Source organism: Xiphophorus couchianus, chromosome 23 (genome assembly GCF_001444195.1).
Source record: "Xiphophorus couchianus chromosome 23, X_couchianus-1.0, whole genome shotgun sequence".
In the NCBI taxonomy this organism is placed as follows: domain Eukaryota; kingdom Metazoa; phylum Chordata; class Actinopteri; order Cyprinodontiformes; family Poeciliidae; genus Xiphophorus; species Xiphophorus couchianus.
Genome location: NC_040250.1, coordinates 13800696 through 13826744, shown reverse-complemented (window position 1 = coordinate 13826744; position 26049 = coordinate 13800696). Strand labels below are relative to the sequence as shown.

At 36.9% G+C, this 26049-nt stretch overlaps 3 protein-coding genes across 5 annotated transcripts; all 3 read left to right on the top strand.

Moving 5' to 3' along the window:
• The first annotated feature begins 5700 nt into the window (after positions 1-5700).
• LOC114139529 (leucine-rich repeat neuronal protein 4) lies at positions 5701-8682 on the top strand. Its single transcript, XM_028009518.1, has 2 exons — positions 5701-5831; positions 7569-8682. The coding sequence occupies exon 2, from the start codon at positions 7573-7575 to the stop codon at positions 8353-8355; it is 783 nt and encodes a 260-aa protein (XP_027865319.1). The 5' UTR covers positions 5701-5831; positions 7569-7572; the 3' UTR covers positions 8356-8682.
• A 719-nt stretch (positions 8683-9401) lies between these two features.
• On the top strand, positions 9402-11388 carry LOC114138681 (thiosulfate:glutathione sulfurtransferase-like). Its single transcript, XM_028008067.1, has 4 exons — positions 9402-9518; positions 10167-10283; positions 10524-10686; positions 11157-11388. Exons 1-4 carry the CDS (start codon positions 9506-9508, stop codon positions 11209-11211), a joined length of 348 nt encoding a protein of 115 aa, XP_027863868.1. The 5' UTR covers positions 9402-9505; the 3' UTR covers positions 11212-11388.
• A 3287-nt stretch (positions 11389-14675) lies between these two features.
• Positions 14676-25980, top strand: top6bl (TOP6B like initiator of meiotic double strand breaks). 3 transcript variants are annotated; one of them, XM_028008095.1, is made up of 14 exons: positions 14676-14798; positions 14948-15071; positions 16175-16228; positions 16304-16416; positions 16555-16638; positions 16720-16775; positions 17139-17210; positions 17350-17542; positions 20400-20523; positions 22815-22985; positions 23078-23199; positions 24637-24747; positions 24829-24927; positions 25008-25980. In XM_028008095.1, the coding sequence occupies exons 1-14, from the start codon at positions 14778-14780 to the stop codon at positions 25056-25058; spliced, it is 1395 nt and encodes a 464-aa protein (XP_027863896.1). In that variant the 5' UTR covers positions 14676-14777; the 3' UTR covers positions 25059-25980. The 3 variants fall into 3 exon arrangements, with proteins under 3 accessions (XP_027863896.1, XP_027863895.1, XP_027863894.1); XM_028008094.1 differs by lacking the exon at positions 14676-14798 and having other exon boundaries at positions 14837-15071; positions 25011-25980; XM_028008093.1 differs by lacking the exon at positions 14676-14798 and having other exon boundaries at positions 14837-15071.
• Positions 25981-26049: the final 69 nt, after the last annotated feature.

Sequence of the window (26049 nt, the reverse complement as noted above, 5' to 3'; positions counted from 1 at the left end):
CTCGGAGGAAAGGTTCTCAGAGCCTTCTCCTTTTGCAAAAGCTCTACATAAAATTCATATACGTTGTCTGTGGTTCTTTCTTTTATTTAGGTTCGAAAGGAAAATACCTATCAGAAACTTTGACTAGGACCCTTTCAAACCTTGATGTTTGTTTTCTGAGCCATTCAGATGTGAATTTACTGCTGTACCTCAGGTCGTTGCCCTGCTGCATAACCCAAGAGAACAGAAAATTTCTTCCAGATTTTCTTTTAGAAAGGAGAATTTATGATCACAATTTCTACTTTGCAATTTGTCCTGGTCAAATTTGATTTCTGGTTTGTTTGGGAGTGCTTTTGTTGTTGTTGTCTTACTGAAATTCTTATTTTATATCCTAAATAATGCAAAACAAACTTTCCAGATATTTCCCAATGTCTTTGTGGTTGTCAAGATACTTTTGGGCAAATGTGAAACATTTGTTTTGCTCAGCAGTGATTTTCACATTGAAACTCTTGATGCTCTTTTTTACCTCCATGAATTATGACCTTAGCTGAGCCAAATGAGGCTTACTGGACTTTAACTGTTGTTCTGGGTTCTTTTGTGATCCACTTGGATAAGTTGTTGAAGCACTCTTGGAGTCATTTTGGTAGGAATGGTAGGAAAGTTTTCTACTATTCTGAGTTCACATTGCAACCCATCTGAATTGATAGATTGAAAAGAGTTTGATTCTCAATCTTTCATGAGTTTCTTTAGATTACAGCACAAATTGCTTTTTGTGTTTTTTTGGCCAACTTTGTGTTGTCAGACAGGTTCTGTTTAGGTGCTTTTTTCTTTCCTTAACATATGGTTCGGGTGTGGCTAGTGATACTGAACTCAGCTGAATTCACCAAAGAAGGGCTTTTTGTTTTTACAAAGGATAAAGTGGTTTGGAAATGGTTGTACCTAATTGGTCATCTTTTGAACATGTTGAGCAAGAAAAACAGCTTTGGGTGGGTTTATACAATTTGGGTTGCTTCTCACAACATTTAGCAGGTTCATAGAAAGTATTCATAGGAAACTTCTACCGAAGTAGTCGTCATTGTGTGGCAGAAAATGTATAATTTCAATCAAGTGTTGTGTCCTTGCACTCATTTATTTAAAACGTCTAAAATCTGTTCAACGTGATATAATCAATAATTAATATAGTTTCACTATGAAATGTCATTTGTAAACACTACAAATGGGGTTAAGAGTTCAACTGATACAAAGAGTGTTTATTTGATGTTGCTAGACAGATTTACAATAGATTGACATCTTTTTTTCTGTTGCCATGGTGACAGGTGATTTGGTTGCCTGATTGCATATTTTGTGCAAAATATGCACTAAATATTTTGCACAATATTTTGTGCAAAATATTTTGCAAAAAAATATTTTTTGTGCAAAATACATTTTCCTATACGTCCTATATTTTTTGTTCGCTTTAGTACAATTCTTTGCTAGCAACATATTCTTTGTCGTGTGTAATAGCTGTAAGATTTTAGGATGAGTTTGAACAGAGGTTAAGATTTGGGCTGGGATTGTTGAGTTGGGCTGGTTTTTGTGTTTGTTTGGGAGGAAAAAGTCAGTCATCTGGCAACCCGGTTTGGATAGCATTTTTTTCTTTAATAAATGACTTATCTCAAAAGGGTCAAATATTTGTTCATAACATTTTAGCTGTTTCTTCAGATGTTACCAGTTTGTCCAGAAAATAATTAAGCACATGGGAATAAAAAAAAAGTTTAAGGAATTTCATAAAGCTTGCTTACGAGAAAAGGTCATATGACAGAGTTTGGTCATATGACTGCTGAGAGAGGCTGTCACGGTTAACAGTGAATGCAGTGATTTATTCTTGTGATACATCGCTGCAACCTGAGCCAGATCCAAGCAAGCAGTTGAATCTTATCACTCTCTGACAGTAAAAAAAAACAAACAGGGGGACACATAGGGGATGTGAAAGAGATGATTGTCTCATGTAGCCAAAACATTAAAGCATGGAGTAAAGCTGAAAAAGCAGTGGTGATGAGGGAAAACTATGGGAGGAGCAGGAAAAAAGTACAAAATTTTCCACTGTGGTTTGTTATACCACTGAATGATTAAACAGAGTGATGCTTTGGCAAGTCTCTGCCAAATGCTAATGTCAGCAAGCTCTGTGTTTAAAGACATAAACATGCTAACAAATGCTAATTGGTACAAAGCAAACCACATTTGGGGTTGAATGAAGAATGTTACCAATTTTTACTAGCCCATGAGGAACACAATGTTTGTATTTAACACTGATTGATTTCATGTGTCTACTGTTACATGAAGCAGTAAAATGTAAGACCTGTCAGCACTTAGTGCCATTGCTAAATGCTAAATATATACCAAATACTAAAGTCCAATAATACTACTTGTTTTATCATATAGTGTTTACTTCAATTTCTGTAATTTACAAGAAAATATAAACCAAAATATATGTTGTATTGTTTCTTATCACTGAAGTAATACATTTTGAGTAAAGTTGCTTGGGAGATGCCGGTAAATGGGCTAATGTAAAGCTTATTTACACAAGCCAAACAGTGTAAATGAGTTTGGCTTTTTTTTTTGTTTGCATACTTTTGTGCCTTCTTGTTCAACAAATGGCAATCTTAACACTGTCATGAAGTGCAGGTGTAGGTGATAAGGCAGAGGCAACAGACCCAGATTGAAATGAATGATGGTTGTTTTAATGATAAATGTCCAGAAACAACACAGTCCAACATGGTCCAACCAACGGGCAGCACAGCCGAGCGGAAAGCCAGGGCTCGACGCCGGTAGCAACCGTTACACACACGGACAAGACGACGGACTGGATACACAGACAACAGACTAGCAGTCAAATGAGACAAGGACCCAACAAAGACACAGACACACGGGTGACACTAAATACACGGGAGGTAATTAGGGAACGAGAAACACCTGGGAGTATAATCAAGGGGAGAACAGGACAACACAGAGGCACAGAGACACAGAAAACTCGAAATAAACACACAGAAAAACACGGAACATGACAAACACATTAGAACTGGTCTAACATGTGTGTCTAAGATATTTCAGAATAAAAAGAAAGCAGTTTCTTGCTTTAGTAGATCCCCAACAACTCCAAAACAGCATTTACAAGCAAAATAAATATTCTTTTAAATAGAAAATTATTAAAAATTCATATTCATTTTGATTAAATGACACATTTTATGATTTTGTGTCCAAACTGAAGTAGTTTGGGCTTCACCCCTTATCTTCTATGCATCTGGTCTGCATGTTCAAAGCATGAATTGACTGAGAACCAGGTGTGTTTCATCTAGCCTTAGGTAGTGTAATAAACTTCATCAAAAGTAATTCTGTGTTGCATTGCACAACAAGAAGTAAAGAGTACATGCAGTTACTGAGGTTTCACTCTTTTGGCGTCACCTCTTCTGAGCACTAATCCCAGCTAGATGCCAAATCCCTTACGCTTCGTTTCCAGAACTTAGTTTTACAAAGAACTTTTATTTAGAGCTTAACATTGTGGCACCCATGACTCTCCTAGGCTAACAGTAAACAAGTGTGTGGTCCTTCCTAGTAAAAGCATAGTTGCTGTCTTTTTTTTTTATCTAGTAAAAAATAGGTAAAGTTTTTCAGATTCAAAAGTTTTCTTGAATCTGGAAACTTTTGTTCTATTTAAACTGTTGGATTAGTTTATAAGAATGCATACACACAACAATAAATATCTTCTGTGTTTATTTAAGAGCTGTGCTGGTGTGCCTTTTGCAACCACAAACTTAAATGTATTTTATCAGGATATTTTGATGAACTAACAGTAATGCATAACGGCAAAGGGAAAAGAAAGTTATGCGTGCTTTTCAAATGTTTTTACCAATGAAAATCTAAAAAGTGTGGCATGCAATTTTTTTCAGCACCTCTTTGTGTGATGACATCCATCTATCATTTTGATATTAATATTGGTAATAATTAACTCTTTATTTAGTCAGGATTGTCCCAGTAAGATACAGCATCTCTTCTTTCTTGTAGTCCATTTCAATCCATCCATCCACTGTCTATATCTGTATATCTGTGCAGGGTCAAGTGGGAGCATGTGGCTGTCCGTCGGTGGATAGGGGGCCGGGTTACATCCAGGACAGGAAACCAGTCCATCGCAGTGCAACACCAAGACACAACGGACAAACAACCATTCAAACACATTTACTCCTAAGTCAAATTTTGAGACCAATTAATCTTAGACAATTGTTCTCAGACTGTGGGGCAAAGTCAGAGGGGGCGTGGCCAGATGGCTTGGAATCTGGTTGGTCACCCTCACCAGAGCTGCCAGTCAGTTTGTTTGATTCTCTTTTTAACACTGTAAGCCTCAGACTGCATATCAATGTGTTCTGAAGGATATATAATATTTTTTCTTCTGTTTTTAATACCATGTTCAAGTCCACACTTCATGTCAGTAGGTGTCAGAAATGCTCCTTTTGTTGTTTTACAACTACCATTCATATTAATAAATACAAGAAGAACAAGAAGTAGCCTGAAACTATTGCACAAAAAAGGCCTTCCCATTTTGATCATGAAGGAGAAAAAGCTGTAAGCAAACTTGTTTTCACTATGTGGTCTATAATACTTCAAAATTGTTGGCTTCAAGTGGATAAGTTGAATAGAGTTTGCATAATGGCACTAAAATACATAGTTTTACGGAGTTAAGCTACACTAAGCTAAGCAGGCTAATTGAGTGATTTTGTTGTGCCCTCAGCCACTGTAACAGGACAATACTAAGCTTTATTTCTGTAAATAAATAGTTTTTTGGGTTTTTTTAGCTTTGGCCCACTGTTCATTATAATTTAAGATTGTGTATTTAGATAAAATTGCAATTTTACTGTGCCACTTTTCTACAGTCTGTGCCTCTGCGTAGGTTTTATATACAAGTGAAGTAATTAATAAACTGGTTTCAGGGACCGTTCTCCAGAGAGCAAACTCCTAAACCTGTTCATCCATCCGTTATAAACTCCAGACATACCAGACATGTCTCAGTGCTTTCAGCTAAAGTTGGTAAAGGTTGAGTAAATCTCCTAAAACCAAAGGGAATACTCTTCCCGGGTACCTTTCTTTTTCTTGGTACCATAGTGCCACTTGGGAAGAACAAACAATTTTTAAAAAAAAACAGCTTAGCAATTTTTACTCCATAAAAGGATTAGAAAAGAGAAGGTTTCCATCATTTCATTCCTTTGTCACAATGGGGTCGCATGAGACGAGGGAGCCTATAATAAACACACATGGACGCATTCCTCACCCCCCACTCTCAGAGGCACTCATAAACACACACTGTAACGACCTTATGTCCCGCTCTGCTCCACGAGATCACCTGCAGGGTATGCAGGAACTTTATCTTTAAAGTATGCGATCAAAAGCAGACATATTCACCTCCCATATAAAACAAACACTCTCAACTAGCACAAGCATGCCTCCTGCTGCTGCCGAGCCAATTAACATGCAGGACAACACTCATCTTTGTGGTAACTGGCCCCCACCTCACACCCCTTTCCAGACAGCTTAAAAAACTCAGTTCAAAGAAAGAAAGAAAGAAAGGAACACTGATGGCTAGTTGGAGGACTGCTTGAGAAAGAGAAGGCCCTGTGAAAAACAACAGAGTATGACGATGAAAAGAAGGGAGGGAGAGGCAGCCACTCAGGGGAGAAACAGAGGGGGTGTTGAAGAGGAGGAGGAGGAGGGAGTTTGAGAAATAGCTTAAAACAGTGAGAACTGCAGACATTGTGAGCACATGGAAAGAGCCAGAGCAGCGCTAACAGAAAACTTTAAGAAAACAAACTAAGCAGCATCAAAAGGTAGAGTATTTTCACAACTTTTCATTCATTTTATTCTAAATATCTTCTCTTAACTAGCTGCAAAACAGTTGCATGTTTTGTTTTGTTTTGTTTTTCTGAAGGTTCAGCCATTAGTAATTGCTTTAAAGAACACATGAAGAACTTTCATGCCTGCTAAAATTAATTTTGATTTAACCAAGTCATAAAATGCTGTTACTGGTTTGCCCTTGAAGTTTCGGGCTCCCACAGACCTTATCTGGCTTTCTGCCAGGAGTAAATGGAAGCGCTGATCTGTGTCACCCCAATAGCTTCCAGCAGTCAGATTATTTATCTTACGGTGTTTACAGGATGGAGACCAGAACATTGCAGATGTCTGGGTGTATTTAAAGGCATCTCTTAGCAGAAAGTAGACTTGAAGACTCCCCCTTTAAAAAACAAGTGTTTTTGTTGTTGTTGTTGTTGTAAAAATTTGGGGGATCAAACTGTGGTCAAGGGAGAACAAAAAAGACTGATGTTAAGTTAAAGTCTTGACTCTTTATTTCAAAGTAGCAAAAAAAGGCACAAAATTTTACATTTTGTCTTTAAAACGTTTGTTCATTTTCAGCTGTGTTCAAGGTTGTGGTTCATGATAGTCGCATGCATTTTCATGTTTTAAATGTGTGGAAACAAAATTTACAATACCAATTGACGCAGCCGAAACCCAAAATATTAAAATGCCAGCTCCATTTCTATAGCATTTGGAAGGGCAAATGCAAAAGCTAAAATATTTAAATGGCAAAGATAAATGTTTAAAAGCAATCACCTGTTGGTGAGCATAAACTGTGGTGTATCTTAAACCCCCCAACTTCAAATTGCTTCCTTTATGCCCAAGGTTCCACCTGCTGCACAATCCTGGGACAAAATAGTGTTTCCAATGGAAGGAAGAGAAATATGTCCTTCATACTTGTTTTTACTTACATGGAGCTCAAACACATTTACTGTATAGGAAAAGTGCTCAATAGTCCGCAGGTCTTTTTTGTGTCTCACCAAAAAGCCACAAATTGCTCACCATATTCCCCTTAAAGTGGCCTATTATACCACTAAAACTGTCTGGAGAGAAAAAAGAAACAATTAGAGATTTTCATATGGTATTGTTGCAGACATTATATCATCGACCACTGAATGGTAGCTCCTTCCTGTTTTTGTAGTATAAACTCAATTGATACTTTTTAATTAATATAAAAAAGTGTTTTCTGGTCGTGGGGGGTGGAGAGTGCGGCCCGTATGCCGAGGCCTCAGTCCTGGATGTAGCCGTCACATGTTCGAGTCCCGCCCTGTTGACCTTTGCTGCATGGCTTCTCCCTCTCTTATTATCCACTTCCCCATCAATCTGCTGTCAAATTTAGGCCACTAGACACAAAAATATCCTTTAAAAAAAGTGTGTTTTAAAATGTGTTATTTACTATAAAGACCAACTGAAAGGTCAATTAGGATTTATTAAGTTCTTATTCTCCAAAATTTTAGGCTTTCACCCTAATACATTTTTTCTCTGCTATTTATGTAAAATAAATATAGTTCCACAGATTTTATTTTTAGTGTGGTACAATTTCCAGAATTTGCTTTTGATTGACTTGGCAATCTTAAAATTACTAATATTTATGCCTTGCTTTTACAAAGTAGTTGCATTATCTATTAAAACTGGTATTGATATAACATGAATAACTTTATGTGCCCGGTCACAATAATGTGAGTGATCTATGTTTGGCTTTATTTTTCTAGAGACATGGGATCACTTTGTGGAAACCTGGCTGTACTTCTCCTCTTCCTCTCACCTCTAATGCACTCCCACCTCTTCGCTCGTGCTTCTACATCTTCCCCACCCACCACTCGCAAGAAGATCATAATCATGAAAGACTTTCCCTTAGTTAACACCAGCACTGATTATGATGACTACAGTATTATTCCTGAAGTGGTGCCCTCTGTTAAACATCCCCGTTTGCACAATGAACCCGGGACTACAGCCTGTAACTACAATTCCTGCCTGGAAAATCAGGAGCCCTGTGAAATGATCAAAGCTAGAGAAGGGTGTCTCTGCCCTGGGCGGAGTGGTGAGGACAGGCCTCCTCATGCTCCACGTATCAAAGCACTGCAGCCAATCACCACAGGGGAAAATGCAGGGAAGGTAGAAGTGCAGTGGTGCGCTCCTGACTCAGATGTTTCCTCCTACAAGGTGATTGTAGAGGGAAGTGGCAGCGATTTGGAGTTTGGGAATGGTGCCCGACGAGGCATGGTGGGATATCTGGAGGTGGGGACAAAGGTTTGCGTGGAAGCAATAAACAAAGCAGGACACAGCAGTTACTCTGACTTCTCCTGTAAGCGGTACGAACGTCCTGAATCTTTGGAGCTCAAACTGCTGGCTGGGGTCATAGGAGGAGGAATCGTCTTAATTCTGCTTCTTATTATAGTAGCTGTGGTCCTCTGTAGGAGAAAACTGTGTCAGAAAGCACAGAGGGAATCAGTCAGTGGACTGGGAAACCCCTCTTACAAATCAGAAAGAGCATCATGAACCAGAAAAAAGAAATGTGGACAGGTCAATCCAGTCAAGTTAATTAATAACAAAAGATTAATAGTTTTTAATGGTGTGTCTTATAACAAATACATGGTTTAAACTCTTGTTTCAAAGAATCTGCACACAATCATGCAAAAATCAGTGAAATATGACTAACATTTGCTGTTTTGTTGTACGTTTTACAGGGTTGTTTGCAGGCGAATTAACCTTAGTAGATTAATTTTACAGGATTTTGTTGTTGTTTTTTTGTTAAGCTTCCATATTAATTGTGTTTTTCTAGAGTGCTGACTGAAATTGTTTTAATTAAATTATTTTTTTATAAAAGCCTGAGTATGACTGATTTGATTTCAGTGAAAATGGCACTGCAGTGTTCATTTCTTTGTTTATGCACATGATCATTTAACATAAAAGATTGAGCTCAGCATATACTGCAGTATTTTTGCTTCACACCCTAATGCACCCTCACATGCCCACCATTATAGTTCTTTAAAAATGGGTTTTGACTGGATAAAAAAATTGCATTTGAAATGCAGGACATTGTAAATTAAAAAGGGCTTCAGTAATTCATTTTAACCCCTTAAAGATGGGGTATGTAACTTTCATGTTTTTCTTTTAATGGTTTTTATATATTTGTTAAAACTGTCATTATGTCCTGACATGAGGCAAAGCTCTGGATTTTTAAATTAAGTTCAGGGTCCCTTCAGAAACTCCTCTCTTTCACACTTTTAAGGGTTTGTTTTAATTTTATTTTTATTTGTCAGGTAATACCATCAGACTTGTTATGGCTTTTGTTTCCCTTCACAATGTATAAGCAGTTGTTTTCCTATATTATCTAATTTCTCTACAAGCCTTTCCAATGAAACTAGACCAAAACTATAATATACTGCTCAAAAAAATAAAGGGAACACTTTAAGTGTTAAACACCTGTTTAAGTGTTCCCTTTATTTTTTTTTGAGCAGTGTAGTAGTACCTCAACAACACAGACATTAAATAAAGCTTCATTTTATTTTGAAAGTCTTCTCAAGGTATGCCAGAGCATAGAAAGTACCACCCACTTTCTGCATAGGAGCCAATAATGTGTCAGTAAACAAAACGAGGAAGAAACCGACATTACAGCTCATTTTCACAGTTTCGCCCTTTGACCAGGATGGAAACCATAAGTAAGTCAATTTCATGTACTGTAACAGATATAATATGCAATTTAACACTGGCCTATAACAACGTGTAGACTTTAATGCAGCTTCAGACTGCTACAATATTTCCTCATAATATCAAAACCTTTAAATGTTCATAAAATGCTACTCTCATCCTTTATGGAGTGACTTGGCATTTTAGATAAGGTACAACATAACCGGATCCAGTGGGAGGAAGTAGAGCCGGTTGCCAGAGCATCACGAAACAAACCATTTAAAATATTGTTGAAATTTGCGACGCCAACCTGTTGCATTACTTAAGAGAGCATCTACCAAATGTTAAGAAGCGCCATGAATCCTTCAGATGTTTTTTTCTGGAGTCAGGGACGTGATCCTGAACATTACCTCCCACTGATGAGCAGTTGATACTTGACGCCTTCATTGCAACGTTCAGTACTTTTTGTTCGCCTTTATGTACAGCCGAGAGCAACTAAATGGGTTGTAGCTCGTATCAGGTTTTGTAATCCATCGCACGAACCGTAGGCGCTTCCGCAGAAAGTACAGTTTTGTGTCCGACTGATTTATCACTTGAGCTTGAGTTTTTAAAAAGTGGTTGGTGCCGTTTTGTCAAAGTTTTGAAATGTTTTGGGTATTTCTCCATCTATTTTTTTTTAGTAAAATACGAGGAACTGAAAGCTCTTATAGAAAGCAACAAGGATCTGGTTCTGATTGATGTCCGCTCCCAAGGTGAGGTGGCTGGAGGACGCATCCCTGGTGCCATTCACATTCCCAGTAAGACCTGATTTGTTAGTACAATTTATTCTCCATGTAATGAGTTGTAGAAAAAGATAGTGAGATACACCTGAAAGCAAAAGTATTACAGGGTGTGCTGCTTTACATGCAATGTGTCGTGGTGAACAAGGATAGCTATTCTGGTTTTTCAGGTTCTGTATATTTTGCATCCGTTGCTCGTCTTCATATTGCAGAATCTGACTAATAGGCTGTTGTCTATTCTTCCTTTTATCTCAACAGTTCACGCACTAGACGCTGCTCTTAGAATGAACCCAGATGACTTTAAAGCCAACTATGGCTTAGTGAAGCCACCGCTGAATGTTCCTCAACTGGTGTTTTACTGCCAGGCAGGCGGGCGATCAAGGATGGCAGCAACAACGGCGATCCGAAACGGATATATTAAGTAAATGAACAATTTTTGTTGTGTTTTTGTTTATCAGAATGTCTATAGCTTCTATTTGTGGTCAAAGGAAAGGGGTTTGTCCTGTAACCGGTGGGTTGCCAGCTCAAACTCCCACTTCCGCCAGTCGTCATGTCCCTTCACCCGGCTTACCTGGTGGTGGTGGACACAGGGCCAGGTGGCGCAGATTGAGTGGCAGCCTTGTTTCTGTCAGTCTGCCACCGGCCAGCAGTGGCTACAATGTAGCTCCCCACCATCAGTGGGTGAATGACTGATTGTTGTGTAAAGCACTTTAGAGTCCTCAGACTTAACGAGTAGATGCAGGCCGTTTGCCATATTTCTTATTTCACTGTCCTTACTGTTTTAAAATACCTTCTGACTTTCAGCATACGGACTGTGATCAAATTAATTTTGCATTGTTTTTTATGTAATTATGGCACCTCCTGATTCTGTGCTTTCTTTGTCCTATTCAGTGTACGTGATTATGCTGGAGCCTACAGCGAATGGTCGAGAAAAGAAAGGAAATGATTTCTTTTTAGGGAGAAGCCTCATATTGTGCATTATGTTTATGCAAGTTTTGCAAATATTTTGATGCTGACACAGAAACAGTAAAGTCTCAAGTCATAGCGCACAATAAATTAGCATGAAATAAAATGTTTTTTATTCTTAAAGCGGCCTTTGTGAGATTACTGTAGTGGTTTAATTTTTAAAAACTGTTTAAATTTTGCATGCTGTATATATAAAGTCATAAATACATGTAAATAAATGTACAATCTAAAAAGCTTGTTTTTTTTCCCTTTATATTAATGTCTGGAACTATGCAGCGGGTCATATTAGTCTCTGTCTGGTTAAAGACAAGGAGTTTCAGGAAATACAACTGCTTGATATTTTGGGGATTTGGTCCTCTGTGATGTGAAGAGATAAAATAAGTGGATGATGCTCTACAGCCCATGACCATGTAAAAAATATATACATGTATAATTACTAAAGATTTCAATAATGTATATTTCTTTAATTTGTCTAAGATAAAGATAGATTAATTTGATGCATGTACCTTCAGATTTATTACTTTCACAAACATATATATCAATTGTGATACTTTTTGGATTATTGAACTTTGGCACTTCTGGCTTCCCATATGTGCTGCCTTCTAAATTGCTTGTATTTTAGACTTCTACTTGTGTGACATGTTTAGTTTTCAGCTCCAAATGCCATGGGTCGAATTTTCCTTTCCTCTCCATTTATGCATAAGATCAGAGAACACTAAGATAAGTCCACTTGTAGTCTGTAGTTGACTACGCTTACGCTATAAGGCATAGTCCTCATTTGTTCAATTTACACAATTTATCAGACTGAGCAAAGCATGTACAGCAGCCTTATGCTTCACACCCTAATGCACCCTCACATACCCACTATTGCAAGTTTTTTGGTGATTTAAAAATGGGTGTTAACTGGACAAAAACCTCTGATCGTAAGATATGCATGACATGTTTTTAAACTGATACTGAAAATGAATTGATTTCAGAAATGTATTTAAAGCCATGAAATATTGTATAGGTTTCTTACAGAGAAATTATATGAGACCTGATCATTCTTTTATGAAAACTGTAATAATACGCAATGTCAAAAATGTTACGTTATGGCTGCCACAGTCATGAGAAAAATCATTGATTTAACATTGTATAGCAAACAGTCATTATAGATACAATCCACAAAGGAGGTACCAATTCTTTTAAATGAAACTTTTTTAGAATATATTTAAAAAAAAAAAATAATGTAAGCTAGTGGATAGTTATTGGCTTGCTTCCACAACCTTTTCTAAGTCCCACCCACTTTCTGTATATGAGCCAATAACGTCTCAGTAAGCAAAATGAGAAAGAAGGTATCACCTTAAAGGAAGACATTACAGCTCATCTGCACACCTTCACCAAGATGGCAAACGCAGGTAAGTCTATTTCATTTACTGTAACAGATAAAATGCATATGCATCTTAGCAATGAACTTAAAAAACTAGCAGTCTTTAACGTAGTTTCGGGGGGGAAAAATATACAATAAAACTGGAAATTTGTTAGGAATGTCCTTATTGATGTAAATGTTAAATAAAGGAAATGCCCATGTAATACTTCTCTCATCCTTTTTGGAGTGACTCAGCATTTTAGATAAGGTACAATCTAAAGCCTCCTGGATCCATTGGAAGTTTCATTTCAGTTTTTTGCCAGAGCATCAAAAAACAAACCACTTAAAATATTTGTAATGCCCTAACATGTTGCATTATCTATGAGGGCATCTTGACCTTACTGCCAAATCCCAGAAACAAGTTGTGCAATAAGCAGAATGCACCATGAATGCTGGCTTTATTAATTTTTATTTTCTTACAGATTTCTAGACAGGCTTTTTATCATCATCACATTAATCATTCATAGCTTTCAGCAGCTCAGGTAACATGAGCTCTGCATTTTTATTTTAATGTATTTTTAAATAATCCTTAGTATGGCATTGTGCCATATTCCCCAGTTTAAGGTTCTTACTATAAAATATTTTCTGACTAATAGCAGAGATGTGATTATAATCATGTGTTTGTTTTTTGTAATGATGGCAACTCCTAATTCTGTGTTGTTGTTTTTTTGCCAGTGCACATAATTATGCTGGAGCCTACAGCGAATGTTCAAGAAGACAAAGGAACTGAATTCTTTCAAGGAGGAGCCTCACACTGTGCACTATGTTTACATAAACTGCACAAAGAAAATGGATGCAGATTGATGTTGTCAAGTCTCATACAATGAATCACTAAAACTTTAAAGTTTGAATTCATAGCACATAAGAAGTTACGATAAAATCAATTATGTTTACTCTTTAAATGTCTGTGTGAGAATTTCGCAGTGGTTTAATTAAAAAGTTTTATTTTTGCATGATGCCCTAATAGGCTAACTAGAGTACTAAATACCATATAAAGTTTTTGTTTGTTTTCTTTTTTGCCATATTCTATGGCTCTATGTTTGGTCCTCTTGTGTTTACCCTCTACACCTTTTCCCTCTTAGTAACATCATCTACCAACATGGCCTCAATTACCACTGCTATGCTGACATTTCCAAATGTGTCAGCTCTACAAGGCACTCCACCCTCACCCACTGTCTCACTAAAATAAAATCCTGGGTGGAGCAAAACTTTCTTAAGCCATGCTATGACTATGAACTATGACAAACCTAAGGTCAACTAGGACTGCATTTTTTCCACTAAAAACATGGCAAGACTCCGTCCATCCATCTCCTTTTTACATCCCATTTCCTCTTCTTTAACTCAAATTCCTGTCCCTCCTCTGCACCCCGGACCAAGCTCCAAACCTGGAGGTGACAGAACATTTTGTTATTATTATTATTATATCTGAAACATATTGGCCATAAACACTGACTTCAAGGAATTAGAGCAACTTCATATTTTGTGATGTTACAACCACAAACTTTGATGTATTTTCTGGAGGTTTTATGTAATAGATCAACACAAGCATCATATAATTATGGTATATGGCAACCCAAATCTTTCCAGAAATTCTCATCTGGATTTGGGCCTGGACTTTGACTGCACCATTCAAATGTATTCATATACTGTATTTCATTGTAAAAAATATAAATAAAGGTTACTACTTTACGGATTTCGCCTATCACGGGTTCTTTTTGGAACATAACCCCCGCGAAAAACGAGGGCTCACTGTACTTTGATCTACGTCAATGTTGGACAACTCTACTGAACCAGTTTTTTGCATGTCAGACTAGTTCTTGCATTAACAAAGGCAATTCTACAGGCTGAATTACCTCCACAGCCAGGCTGGCTGACTGCTTTGCCTCATAACGGGACAGGATAATCTTAACTGGGCCCCCTGACCTCAGGATTCTTTAAAACTAAGAAAAATGTCCCATAGACACGATTAAGCTTCTCCCTCTGGCTTCTCTTCCATCCTCCGCCCTCAGCTGCAGATCAATCGCGATGAATACTTCCGCTTTCCTTGATTTCTGATAATTGAAGACAGGTGTTCCTACGCGCCTGCGCAGTTCTGGAGAGCTGAGCTGATTGTTTAAAATTCAACTTCTGAATTTAAAATGTTAAGAGAAATACGGCAGGTAATTACTTGAATAAGTTGTTTATAACTTAAACTGGGTATGCGCTAATTGGATTTTTGTTTTCTAAAAGTTTTTTTAACACGTATAAATGGTTTATTGTCGACGCTAATGTTAATGTTAGCATGACGTTAGCTTGTCCATCTGTTCAGGTGCTGAGGCTAATCCAGCTGATGGGAAAACAAAGGAAACGATCTAGTTTAAAGAATACTGGAGCACTTTTAGTGCTTTTATGGACCGAAAAGGGCTCGTCCCATCAGAGGATAAACTGCACTGGTAAGATGGCTGTATTTCCTGATAATTTGCTGAATTTTGATATATCGTGCTAATTCGTCTGGTTTAAATATCCATCAAAACTTTAGACTAAAAACTACAGTAAGTGATTTTAACTATTAGGAGTATTACTTTAAGTTTCTCTAAGTTAAGAACAGCAAGGGTATAATCCAGGCATTTTATAATTGATTATATAAAGTATGTGGTAAAAATAGTCTGAATATTGAATTATTTTAGAAATTTGTTTTTAGCATTTTGCTACTTTGGATTAATTATCTAGATAGAGAGGTTGGGGTTTCCAGACTTTAATTCATCTTTTTTTGTCAAATTGATGAAAAAAAATTTTAATTATTAAAGAAAGAAGGACTTTTTACAGTGATCTCTCATATTTACACCCATTATTCATAAATTCCCACTTTTGAAATTTAATTTCTGTCAAACCAATGGACAGAACTGTTGTTCTGACTGGGTTCTAAGAAATACTTTTATTTATTTACGTTTTCAATACAAATTTCCCCCTAAATATTTTTTTCCCTTAACTGTATACTTTAGTTTGTAAAATAATTAATAATTAATAAAATATTAATAAAAATAATTAATAAAATAATTTAATAATGATACAGACATGAAAAACTTAAAACAGTCTGAAAGTGTTTTGGACTGTGTGTCATCTTTGAAACTGTATATGTTCTAGGTATCCCCTATTTCTTAAAATAAATGAATCAACAAAGTACAAGTAAATACAAACTAATTTAAGTGTTAATTTAGATTTTAAAGTAAATCTGATTCAAGTTTCTAAATAAAATAGTCTTTATGTTATGTTTGAAAGCCAACCTCATTTCTGTAAAAATCCAATAAAGCATAACTAGGATCACTTAATCACTTTAATTAATCACATTTACTCAAAAATCCAGAAAATCTTTTAGACTGGCATCTGGAGCAGTTTGGATATTTTAAATAACAGACAATGTGGAGAAACTTGTGTTTGATCTTTTTATTATTATTATTTTTAATAATATGTCCTCCATTTTCAACATTAACTGTGCGACACATACTCCTTCACTCGTCAGACAAAAACTCATTCTAATTGTCATTTTATTCTCTAGTTGCAACTGCTGGTTCCTGGTGTTTTGGAATTGCAATGCACACCCTTCAAGCTGGTATGCAAACACAACAACAAACAGACTGAGTCACAGATTATATTTACTTCATCTGTTTTGCATTGACATGAACAGATCTGAAAAAGGTCCTGCTTCCCGGAGCGTGGCCTTGTCCTGAGCCCGATCCCGAGGAGCTGAGCGCCTTCACAGATCTGTACGGATCACTGAAGTTCCTGCTGAATTTTCAGGTAATTCAATTCATTAAATGTGATAAGTACTCATTTACTTAAAAATATTAACTTCTGAAGTAAGTTTGTTGTCATGTGGACATGTGTTTATTTTTCTTGTTTATTTAATGCTTTAAAGATGTGATGTCGTTCTTCCAGATGAAAAATCCAGGACTTTACTCATCCAAATGGCAGGCTCATGTTAAAGCGTTTCTTCAGACGTTCGGTTTGACCAATGCCGGGGTATGAAACTCCTCCCTCTCTTTTAAATGATATCATGGGAAAGGAAAAAATATAAATAGATTTTATTTTATATTTATCCAGATAAGAATCCAACTAAAATTTAAAATCCATGGACAGAAATCACAACATGACTTTAGGTAAGACATCAACATCACAGACTGTAGTAGTTCTCCGTTTCAGAGCTTATGAGTCTCAATGAAATTACATATTCAGCTCAGTTCAGATAGTTTTATTTATACTGCACCAAATTACAACAAATATGATAAGGCACAAGATGAACAAATCCAAATAATATTCAGAAACACAAATTAATGTAATCCAATCAATCCATATGGTGAAATAAAATGTAATTACACTCCACGTGTATTGCAATTATAATAAAAAGCACAAAAAATAAATTTTTGATTGTAGCTTTTTTCATACATTTATGTTGTATTGTATGATCTTAAAGCTATTAAGATATATAAAGTTTAACTCCTGATTTTGTTGTAACCCGACAGCGCTTTCCTCATAAGTAAAGTTGCTCTTTCAGTCCGACCACCTCTGATCTTGGACGTCACTTGTTCTGCACAGTCAGTAATATTAGTTTATTGCTGTTTTATGATTTTTTTTTTTTTTTGTATTTTGTTAAAATGTTTGAAAGTCCTGCTGCTCATGCAGGCACAGTGAGGTCACGGCTGTGTACAAACAGGGATTTTCTCTCCTTTTAAGACCATGGTGCGATCAGAGAGGATCGTGGTGTCAGAAAGGACATCCTGTTGTCGGAGAACGGTTTCCTCTCAGCATCCCACCCAAAGCCATGGACCAGGGCCTGTTCGGAGAGCTCAGTGTCCAGATTGTTACGCTGCTGAGCCCCTGTGTGCTGCAGTACCCCCATTTGCCTACGGAGCTATCTCGCATGCAAATATCCTTTTGTCTGGTTTAATCACATTCTGTTCTGATTTCTTTGTAAAGATGAGTATCTGAACCGGTGCATGAAGAAAAGCTCGCTTTGTGTTCGGTTACATGACAAGGGCTTCAACTGTTCTGGTGCAGAATCATGACTCATCCAGCTTCCCTATTAATGAGGTGTGCTTATAGTTACATCATCTTATCCAAATATGACAGTGAAACATAAAGATGAGTTATTTTAGACTTGTTCTACCAACTATGGACACAAGGATCACAAGATTGTGCTAGACCTCTGCCTGTCCCTGTGTGCTAAAAACTGTCCAGTCGCAGCTTTAATGGGTTTTCAGTGTCATGAAGTCAGTTGGACAGGAAGTAGTCACATCTGTAGCTCTACTTTTCCACATGGCATACACAAAACAACAAGCAACTTAAATTAGATATGCATTTGTTACCACTTTCGAATGTCCTAATGATGTATAGCACAGATAATTCTTAAATTAGTCTATTTAATGGCAACCAGTAATAGGAATTGTTGCATCTCTCCGGCGATCCCTTCAGGGAATTTGCCTTATTTCAGAGAGTTGGTGCTGATGGTGGTGGGCTCCTGTAGCAGTCTGTATTACAGCAAATTTATTGAAGCACCTGACTAAACACAGTAGGTATTTCTATGACAATCAGCAGGTGGTCATTTATCAATCTTTCTAAAATACAGTTATTGTAATAAAATAAAATAAAATTTACTTTTTAATTTGAGGGTTTTATAGGTCAGGGCACAATTAAAAATGATCTGGTGCGCCACATGGTTCAGTGGAAGAGCAGTCGTCCCGGTTCGATTCTCGGCCCAAAGCCATTTACTGCATTTCTTCCTCTTCTCTCCCTTCCCTTCTTCCTAACAGCTACCAATAAATAAAGGCCATTAGAGCCACAAAATGTTAAAAAAAAAAAAGACAGAATTGTTGTCTTTACCAGGCTCTAACTTCACAACTTGTCACACAACAGATTCCACACTGTCATTGTTTAGTAAACCAAAACTTGAATTAGAGCAGTGGGCTCTAATCCAAGACCTTATTTGTTCAGTGTTGCCTCAGTTCCTTTAAGGCTTGCAGCCACAGCTACAAATTCAACATTTGTAGATGTGGAAAGGGAGTACTTAGTGTCAGGTCTAAATACCTATTAGAGACAATTTTAAACAAACACAGGAAAGACAAGAGAGTTAGATTCTTTGTTTCTCGCGAGGAGAGCAGACAGAGATATGCTTTCAGTTACAAATCTCCAACCGCTCTGAAAAACACATCTCCCGCTCCTCTGTTTTATTGATTTTAGGAACCCTGCCACACGGGGCGCTGCAACTCTAAAAGGGTGGAGGGGATAATTAAACACATCGTTGCAGCGCTAAATGACAATCACTAACTAAACACATGGTATCTACAATCTAAATCCTTCTTGCTCCAGGCACGGCGTCGAATAGGACACGTTGTATAGCTTCAAAGCAACGGCTTTGTAGCACAAAGAAGCACAGAGCAGAGTTTATTGTCAGGCTTGTAAAACTCTGCTGGGAGCAACTAACACCTCTGTCTTGTAGGAAGTCCTGCAGGGCAACAGCTGCTGAGAGTAGCTGTCACCTCTATTTCTCAGGGAAGTCTCAGGATAGAATCAAAGTTATTTAACACACAGAAACATTATCTAAATGTAACTACAAGGCTACATGATACAACAAATATTTGATAATACTAATAATACAATTTACCCAACACTTAGTTTTTCACACACAGCTTTTTTTGGGTTTCTCTTTTGTTTAGTACTCAACAATAAAAGTGTTGTAATTTGGAGTTTACATTTCAAAACCTGTTTTTGACCAGATCGTATTTTATTCTGTTCTGTTTTGTGAAACCCTAGAATTTAATGCGACTTTCTTTCTTTTTGTAAATTAAATGAAGTGCATATAAAACTGAAGCTGGATAGAAAATGAAATAATAAAGCCAAGATATTCTACTTTAGACGGGTTTGTGGTTTTGCTTCCCCTGCACATCTGCCGTATTCACTTTCAACTGAGATAGCAAAAGACGAAGTGATACGGTTTTAAATAGCTGAGAACGTGTTGATGGGATCTTCCACCATCCTTAACCCCTCAAATTTTATTTGTAGATGCAGCAAACCTAGCACTCAATTTGCTTTCCATCCATCATCCATCCATCCATTTTCTAACACCCTTGTCTCTAGTGGGGTCGGGAGTTGTGCTGGTGCCTATCTCCAGCTAACGTTCCTGGCGGGGTCTCAGTTTGCTTTCAGCATCTTAAATAATCTCATCAGAGTTAAAGCGACCAGGAGAAGAAAAATATCTGCTTCAGGAAACCAGGGATATGCAATTATATTTGGAATTATTGCAATAAAAATGCACCTTGTGATAATTATAAAGTGTTTGCCTTTCTAAGGAATAAAAATAAACAAAAGATTATTATTTCATCTCAACCACAAGGTTTTACTAAAAGTTTGCCTCAGGTCGTCGTTTTGCTGTTTTGGTAGTGAAACTAATTGGTTGTATCTGAAAGTCTTCTCCACCTTAATGTCTGTTTACCCTGTAAAAAGCTTAATACTGTAGAAACACACACATGTCGGCAAATATATTACATAAACATCCTGATTTCATTGTGCTTAAATAATTATGCAACGTTTCTTGCAGCCCTTCCAGTTCTTCGATATTCATTCTGCCTACAGCGATATTGTAACTATCGGTCTGTGCTTCGTTGTGCAGACTTAAGTTTAGACATGCAGCGCTATGTTGTGTGGTAGACTGGGTGTTTTTCTTTGTTTCCAAAGGGGATTTAGACGTCTGATTTGAGTGAATCATCCTTGACTCGCCATGTTTTCAGGTTCTGGTTTTCAGCCCCAGTAACATCCCTGTTTCAGCTCCGTCTGGTTTCTTCCAAACCCTTCCTGTTGCCTTGGACTACCAGCATCTGGGACTGGACAGAATGCACTGCCGCTCCTCCAAAGGTAAACAACCACCACCGCTGGGAGAACAGCATGTACCCACTGCCCAGATGCATTGTGGGTCTTTACCTGGAAGGGCTAGTTTTCCAATAAAAAAAATCTGGAAATAGAGTTTTGGGAGGTTGAACATTCAATCTCTTCTAGTAAAGACGTTCAAAAACAATTAAAGCACAGATTTGTTTTTCTCTTCAGGGACTTGCAAATAAAAAAAACACATGTTTAGCTGTGAGAGAATAAGAAAAAGCTGTAATTGATCCCAGAAGCAGATAATTAAAATCAAATGAGAGAAAACAAACGTTGAAAGCAGCAGCAGAGAGAATAAACAATGTTTGCAAATCTACTCCACTGAAGTGAAATGTGGGAAATGAAAATGCTGTTTATTTTCATTAAATGTTGCTTTTTGCAATAAGAAGGTGTGTGAACATCTTTGTAACTGTGATAATTTTTTTCTGTAGTCTTGTTAAAACTGCAGTTTCCATAGAAGCTGGGATTAATTTCCTTTAACTATTTTAGTGCAACTTCAACATCACAATAAAAATACCAGGTTGCTGATGTTTAGCAATGTTTACCATCTTACAGAGTCATTCGTTCAGTTTAGCGTGACCTAATAAAGAATGTTGAAAGCTTTATAAGGCACAGCCACCATCATCCCTGTGTTGGTTTCATATGTTGCATCCGGTAGTAAAAAATATAGTCATATTAAACAAAAATTGAGGAAACTATGACTCATCCTGTTCCCCATCTGGTTCATTCATTTTGATGTGCAAACTTCCTCTCGTTCTTATGGTCATATTTATCTAATTTGGGATAAAACATTTATCACGTTTCAGAGAAAACGGTTATTATTATCTAATAAGTAACAGTGAATTTGTGTGGGTTTTTCCTACAGTCGATGCTGACTGTAGGAAAAACTGATGTATAAACCAGGTTACATTGTTTTGCTTTATTTTGCCAATATGTTTTATTTTTGTAAATTTGCCACTTTGGCAAATTCTCTCTGTCCTTCTTTGCCATAGATTACAGTCATTGAAATGTAATTTTATTCAGTAGTTTGATTCAAAAAAGGAAAATCATGTAGATTTACATACTCAGTAACATATTTTCTATCTTTATCTGTTTTTTATGATAATGACATACAGGTGATGGAAACCCAGAATTCAGTAGAAACGTTCCGTAGTGAGGAAGACCGCTGTCTAGACTTTTAGGAACAGACTCCTTCAAGAGGAGGGTAAACCCAAGAAGGTTATTTCTAGTTACCTTTTCTAGTGTATTAGCTTAAAAAAAAACTAGAGATTGACTGTGCTGATACAAACACATTCCTAGCAAATTAAGTGAAAAGACAAGATGTATTAGGAAAAACTGCAGCCACAGCTAAGACAATTGTGAAACAAAGTGCATGCTAGAGTTTGTGGGAGTTTCAGAGATGAATAGTAGGTGAAGTTGCTGAAGAGCTGCGACACACAACAGTTTTCTTTCAGATTCCTCCTGCACGTCTAAAATCTTTGATTTACATGAAGATACATCATTTCATTTGAACACCAGGGTCTGAATGTGGAGAAAGACAGAAGTTATATTTGCTGAATATATTTTAGTGTTTTTAAAATCAGATTCATCTGGCTGTTTTGTCTTAATGAGACCACTTGATGGCGCTGCTGCACTACCTATGCAGTGTCATCAACTGACTGATCAGTGAAGTAAAATAACACAAATGAACAAGTGTAAATAAACTCAATGTTTTTAAGTACATTTTAGCAAACATGATTGTGTATTTTTGCACAGTTCAGACATATTTTCCTTCGAGCAGAATAGACCGTTTTAATAACATCATTGTACTCAGCGGGGGAGTTAGAAATTAAACAACAGCATATACTGTATCTGTACATCATTAAAATGAGGTTTGTGAGGTTGTCGCTCACAAACCTCGCTGGTTGTCATTTCCTATCAGTCTCAAACTGCGGCTTATTTACCAAGACGGGCCGATAATCGACTCCTTTCACACGTTGTCACAGCTCTCTCTCCATCAGCTAAGCAGGCTCACATGTAACTGTAACTAATTTCCAAATGTGGTTATTGTGCAGTTAACTAGTGAATTATTCTCTCATCATGACAAAAATAAGCTGATTACTCCTAAGTTTATATTTTTGTTGTTATTCTTTTTTTTTTCTAAATGATGTAGAGCCAAAAGATGCAACTCTTCGATCTATAAAATACATACTGAGGCCATAAAACCAGAACAGTACTATTAGTTATATTTTGTAAATATTAATTTCTGTATTGCTTTTTAAATGTCCCAGCGTTCCCTGATGATCCTGTGCACGGTGATGGTGTTGTGTTCACTGTGGGGCAGGAAAACTGGGACGATCCAGAGCAGGAACCCAGTCACCTCCCAGTTCAGCAGAGTCTCCTACTCCTGCTCTTCTTACAGCATAGTGACCCCTTCACCTCTGAGCTCACAGATAAAATGGGTGAGAATTTATTACCACCATCATCATCATCGCAGCAGATGTGAACATGAAACCCTGAGCTGAAAACATTCACCAGTTTTTTCCCCCCACAGATTGTGAATTGTTGTTAGAGCTCCATCTAGAGGACATTCTGAGCAACAACAGGCAGGCCGTCACATCAGCTCTGCAGGCTGAACTTTTCAACACAATGAAGGCTTTAAAAGAAAGAAAAAAGGCAAGAAAGACATTTTTCTGTATTAAGTTCTCAACTTTATGTAAGACTGCTGTGCTTACAGGGGGAAAATAATTTGACTAATTAAGTTTTTTCTGGTATCGACCCATAAGCTTCAGTGTATTTTATGTCACAGATTATCTCAAAATAGTACCGTATTTTCCACACTATAAGGGGTACCTAAAAACCTTCAATTTTCTGAAAAGCCGAGAGCGCGCCTTATAATCCGGTGCACCTTATATATGGACCAATATTAAGCCACAACAGGTCTCACAACTACGGTAAGCAGCCGTCGACTTCATTTTCCCCCGTAGAAGAAGAAGCGCGCGGTGCATGCTGGGTTTTGTGTAAAGACCCCAAAATGGCTCCTATTAAGAGACACGCTTGCGACGCAGAGTTTAAGCTCAAGGCGATCAGTCACGCAGTAGAACACGGGAATAGAGCAGCAGCCAGAGAATTTAACATGAACGAATCAATGGTGCGGAAGTGGAGGAAGCAACAGCTGTTTATTCATTTTGGGAATGAACGGAGTTGTCAGAACCCTGGTTTGTAATCTATTAATAAAGTTTGACTGACCTATCTGACTGTTTTGTTGACATTCCCTTTAGCGCAGTTCCATCTAATGGATGCGTAACGTAACCCCAGCCTCTACTGTAGCGTCTATTCTATGCGCCTTATAATGCAGTGCGCCTTATATATGAAAAAAGTTTTTAAAAATAGGCCATTCATTGAAGGAGCACCTTATAATGTGGTGCGCCTTATATATGAAAAAAGTTTTAAAAAATAGGCCATTCATTGAAGGAGCGCCTTATAATGTGGTGCGCCTTATAGTGCGGAAAATACGGTACATAAATGGGATGTGAAAGTAAAAATATACATAGTTTTCATTTATTTATTTACAAATAAAAGTCAAATAAAGTAGTGTGGCATACAGAACTATCTCTAGAGACTGAATTTTCTTGCTTTTTCAACTTTAAAAAGAGGCAACACATCTATGAGTTTCAATCCTCAAGTTGTGCCATGTTTAAGGTCTTTATTAAGGAAAACCTCTGCTCCAGTTTTTTTACATCTCTAACAGTTTTATTTTCCAGAATTGCCTTATATTTACCCCTATGTCTGTCTTCCTATCAACTCTGAGTTTGAAAGAAAAATATCCCCACAGCATGATGCAGCCGCCATCTTCTTTCACTGTGGATGTTATGTGCTCTTTGTGTTGAATGTAGACTAAAAACTTGCGTTTTAGTTTAATCGTCTTTTTTACTTTTTAAAAACTTTTCTAGTACTTTTTCTTGGTTAGTCACTTAAAAGCTCAATAAAGTACATTGAAGTTTTTGCTTTTAAAGTGACGAAATATAACGTGTATTTTTGTGCTTTCTATTTAAAAAGACATCTAAATATTCACAAGTCGTATAAAATTAATATGTGTGTTTGTGTTGTAAGAAACGAGAGAAGCTGCAGTCGGCTGCTGAGGTGATCATCAGCTCCACCATCAGCATAGTGAGCAGCAGCAGCAACATGGACTTCAGAAGTGCCTGCTTGAAACGCATGAAGGTGCTTTCATTTTCTTATTTTAATACATGACATTATTTTAAAATAAAAGCCTGAAAACGTACATATCTACGTGTTCGTCAGGTTCATGACACTCACGGGTTATCAGCCTCCCTCAGAGAGTCCCTGTGGAGGGTGTCGTCATGGAAACGGCTCCCTAAAGCCGGGTGCTATTCTGCTCAGGTGAGTGTGTTGTTTGATTTCTGCCACAATCGGGTTTAAATCTGCTTTTAGCTTCATTTTGCGTCACAATATTATTCCAGCAGGTTGAAGATCAAGCTGCGAGTAACGAGGCCATCAGAGCTGAAATGTGACAAAGTTTTTCTTTTTTTTTAATTCTGGCCAGGAATTAATTAATTAATTTATTTATTTTCTAAAGAGACATGTTTGTACTGCGAATATTTTGTGTTTCTAGTACTCTATTAGAAGTATATATTTTACACTAAAGTATACGTGAATGTGACTTTTTTTACTGATTTGAGATCTAATTAATCGCAATAAAGTTTGGTTTAGACTTTTCTGTGATGGTGGTTGCTTTAATAAATGTATGCAAAACATTATCTGCAGTTGAGGTTATTTTAGGTTGAAATAAAGTAGAAAAAAATATCAGCATACCTGCATAAACTGTTGACCTGAAAGTAATTCAGCAGAGAAAGTGTCCATGATGGGACTGATCTGAATATGCCTGTAGTTCCTGACTTCCACTTGCTTTGGTTTTTTGTTTATTTTTGTCGATAATAATTGTTGAAAATAATTATATTATAATATTGCACAATTATATAAGCAAAAACTCTAATTTCACTTCGCCCATATATATTAAGGAATAATTTAAAAATACATACCCATTAAAAAAAACATTACATACAGTCTGTTTTGTTGACTTTTACATTTGTAAAGTGTGTGATTTCTTAATTGAACAAAAACATAGAAAACTTTGTCACAAATTGAAGGAGGGAGGGATTTAAATCCACTGATGAAATAATGAGAACTTGAGAGCATCAGGGTCCAGGCAGAGCTGCCCTCACTGTGATATATTTTTTCTTTATTGATTATTGAACAAAGAAATTGTTTCAGTGAGTCTTTAAATGTGAACATATTTGTACTAAATTATGTCAGTTTTTTATGCTTGATTTTCTTTCATCAAATATTGTCTGTCTACATCTAAAATGTTAGATGTTAAATGTAATCGTTTAATAGATTATTAATTTTTTTGACCGTTCATAGAGAACCTAATGATTCAGAGCCCGTGTTGTAATTGAAACACCTCCTCAACTGTGATGCTCTTACATAATTATTGGCTCATTA

Excerpts from the sequence above, each read along its gene's own strand:
- LOC114139529 (XM_028009518.1), top strand. The coding sequence starts at position 7,573 with ATGGGATCACTTTGTGGAAACCTGGCTGTACTTCTCCTCTTCCTCTCA.
- LOC114138681 (XM_028008067.1), top strand. Across the intron at positions 10,284-10,523 it reads TGGTGCCATTCACATTCCCA|TTCACGCACTAGACGCTGCT; the intron begins GTAAGACCTGAT and ends TTATCTCAACAG. Across the intron at positions 10,687-11,156 it reads ATCCGAAACGGATATATTAA|TGTACGTGATTATGCTGGAG; the intron begins GTAAATGAACAA and ends TGTCCTATTCAG.
- top6bl (XM_028008093.1), top strand. The coding sequence starts at position 14,921 with ATGACGTTAGCTTGTCCATCTGTTCAGGTGCTGAGGCTAATCCAGCTG. Across the intron at positions 16,229-16,303 it reads AATGCACACCCTTCAAGCTG|ATCTGAAAAAGGTCCTGCTT; the intron begins GTATGCAAACAC and ends TGACATGAACAG. Across the intron at positions 24,928-25,007 it reads CCGGGTGCTATTCTGCTCAG|CAGGTTGAAGATCAAGCTGC; the intron begins GTGAGTGTGTTG and ends ATATTATTCCAG.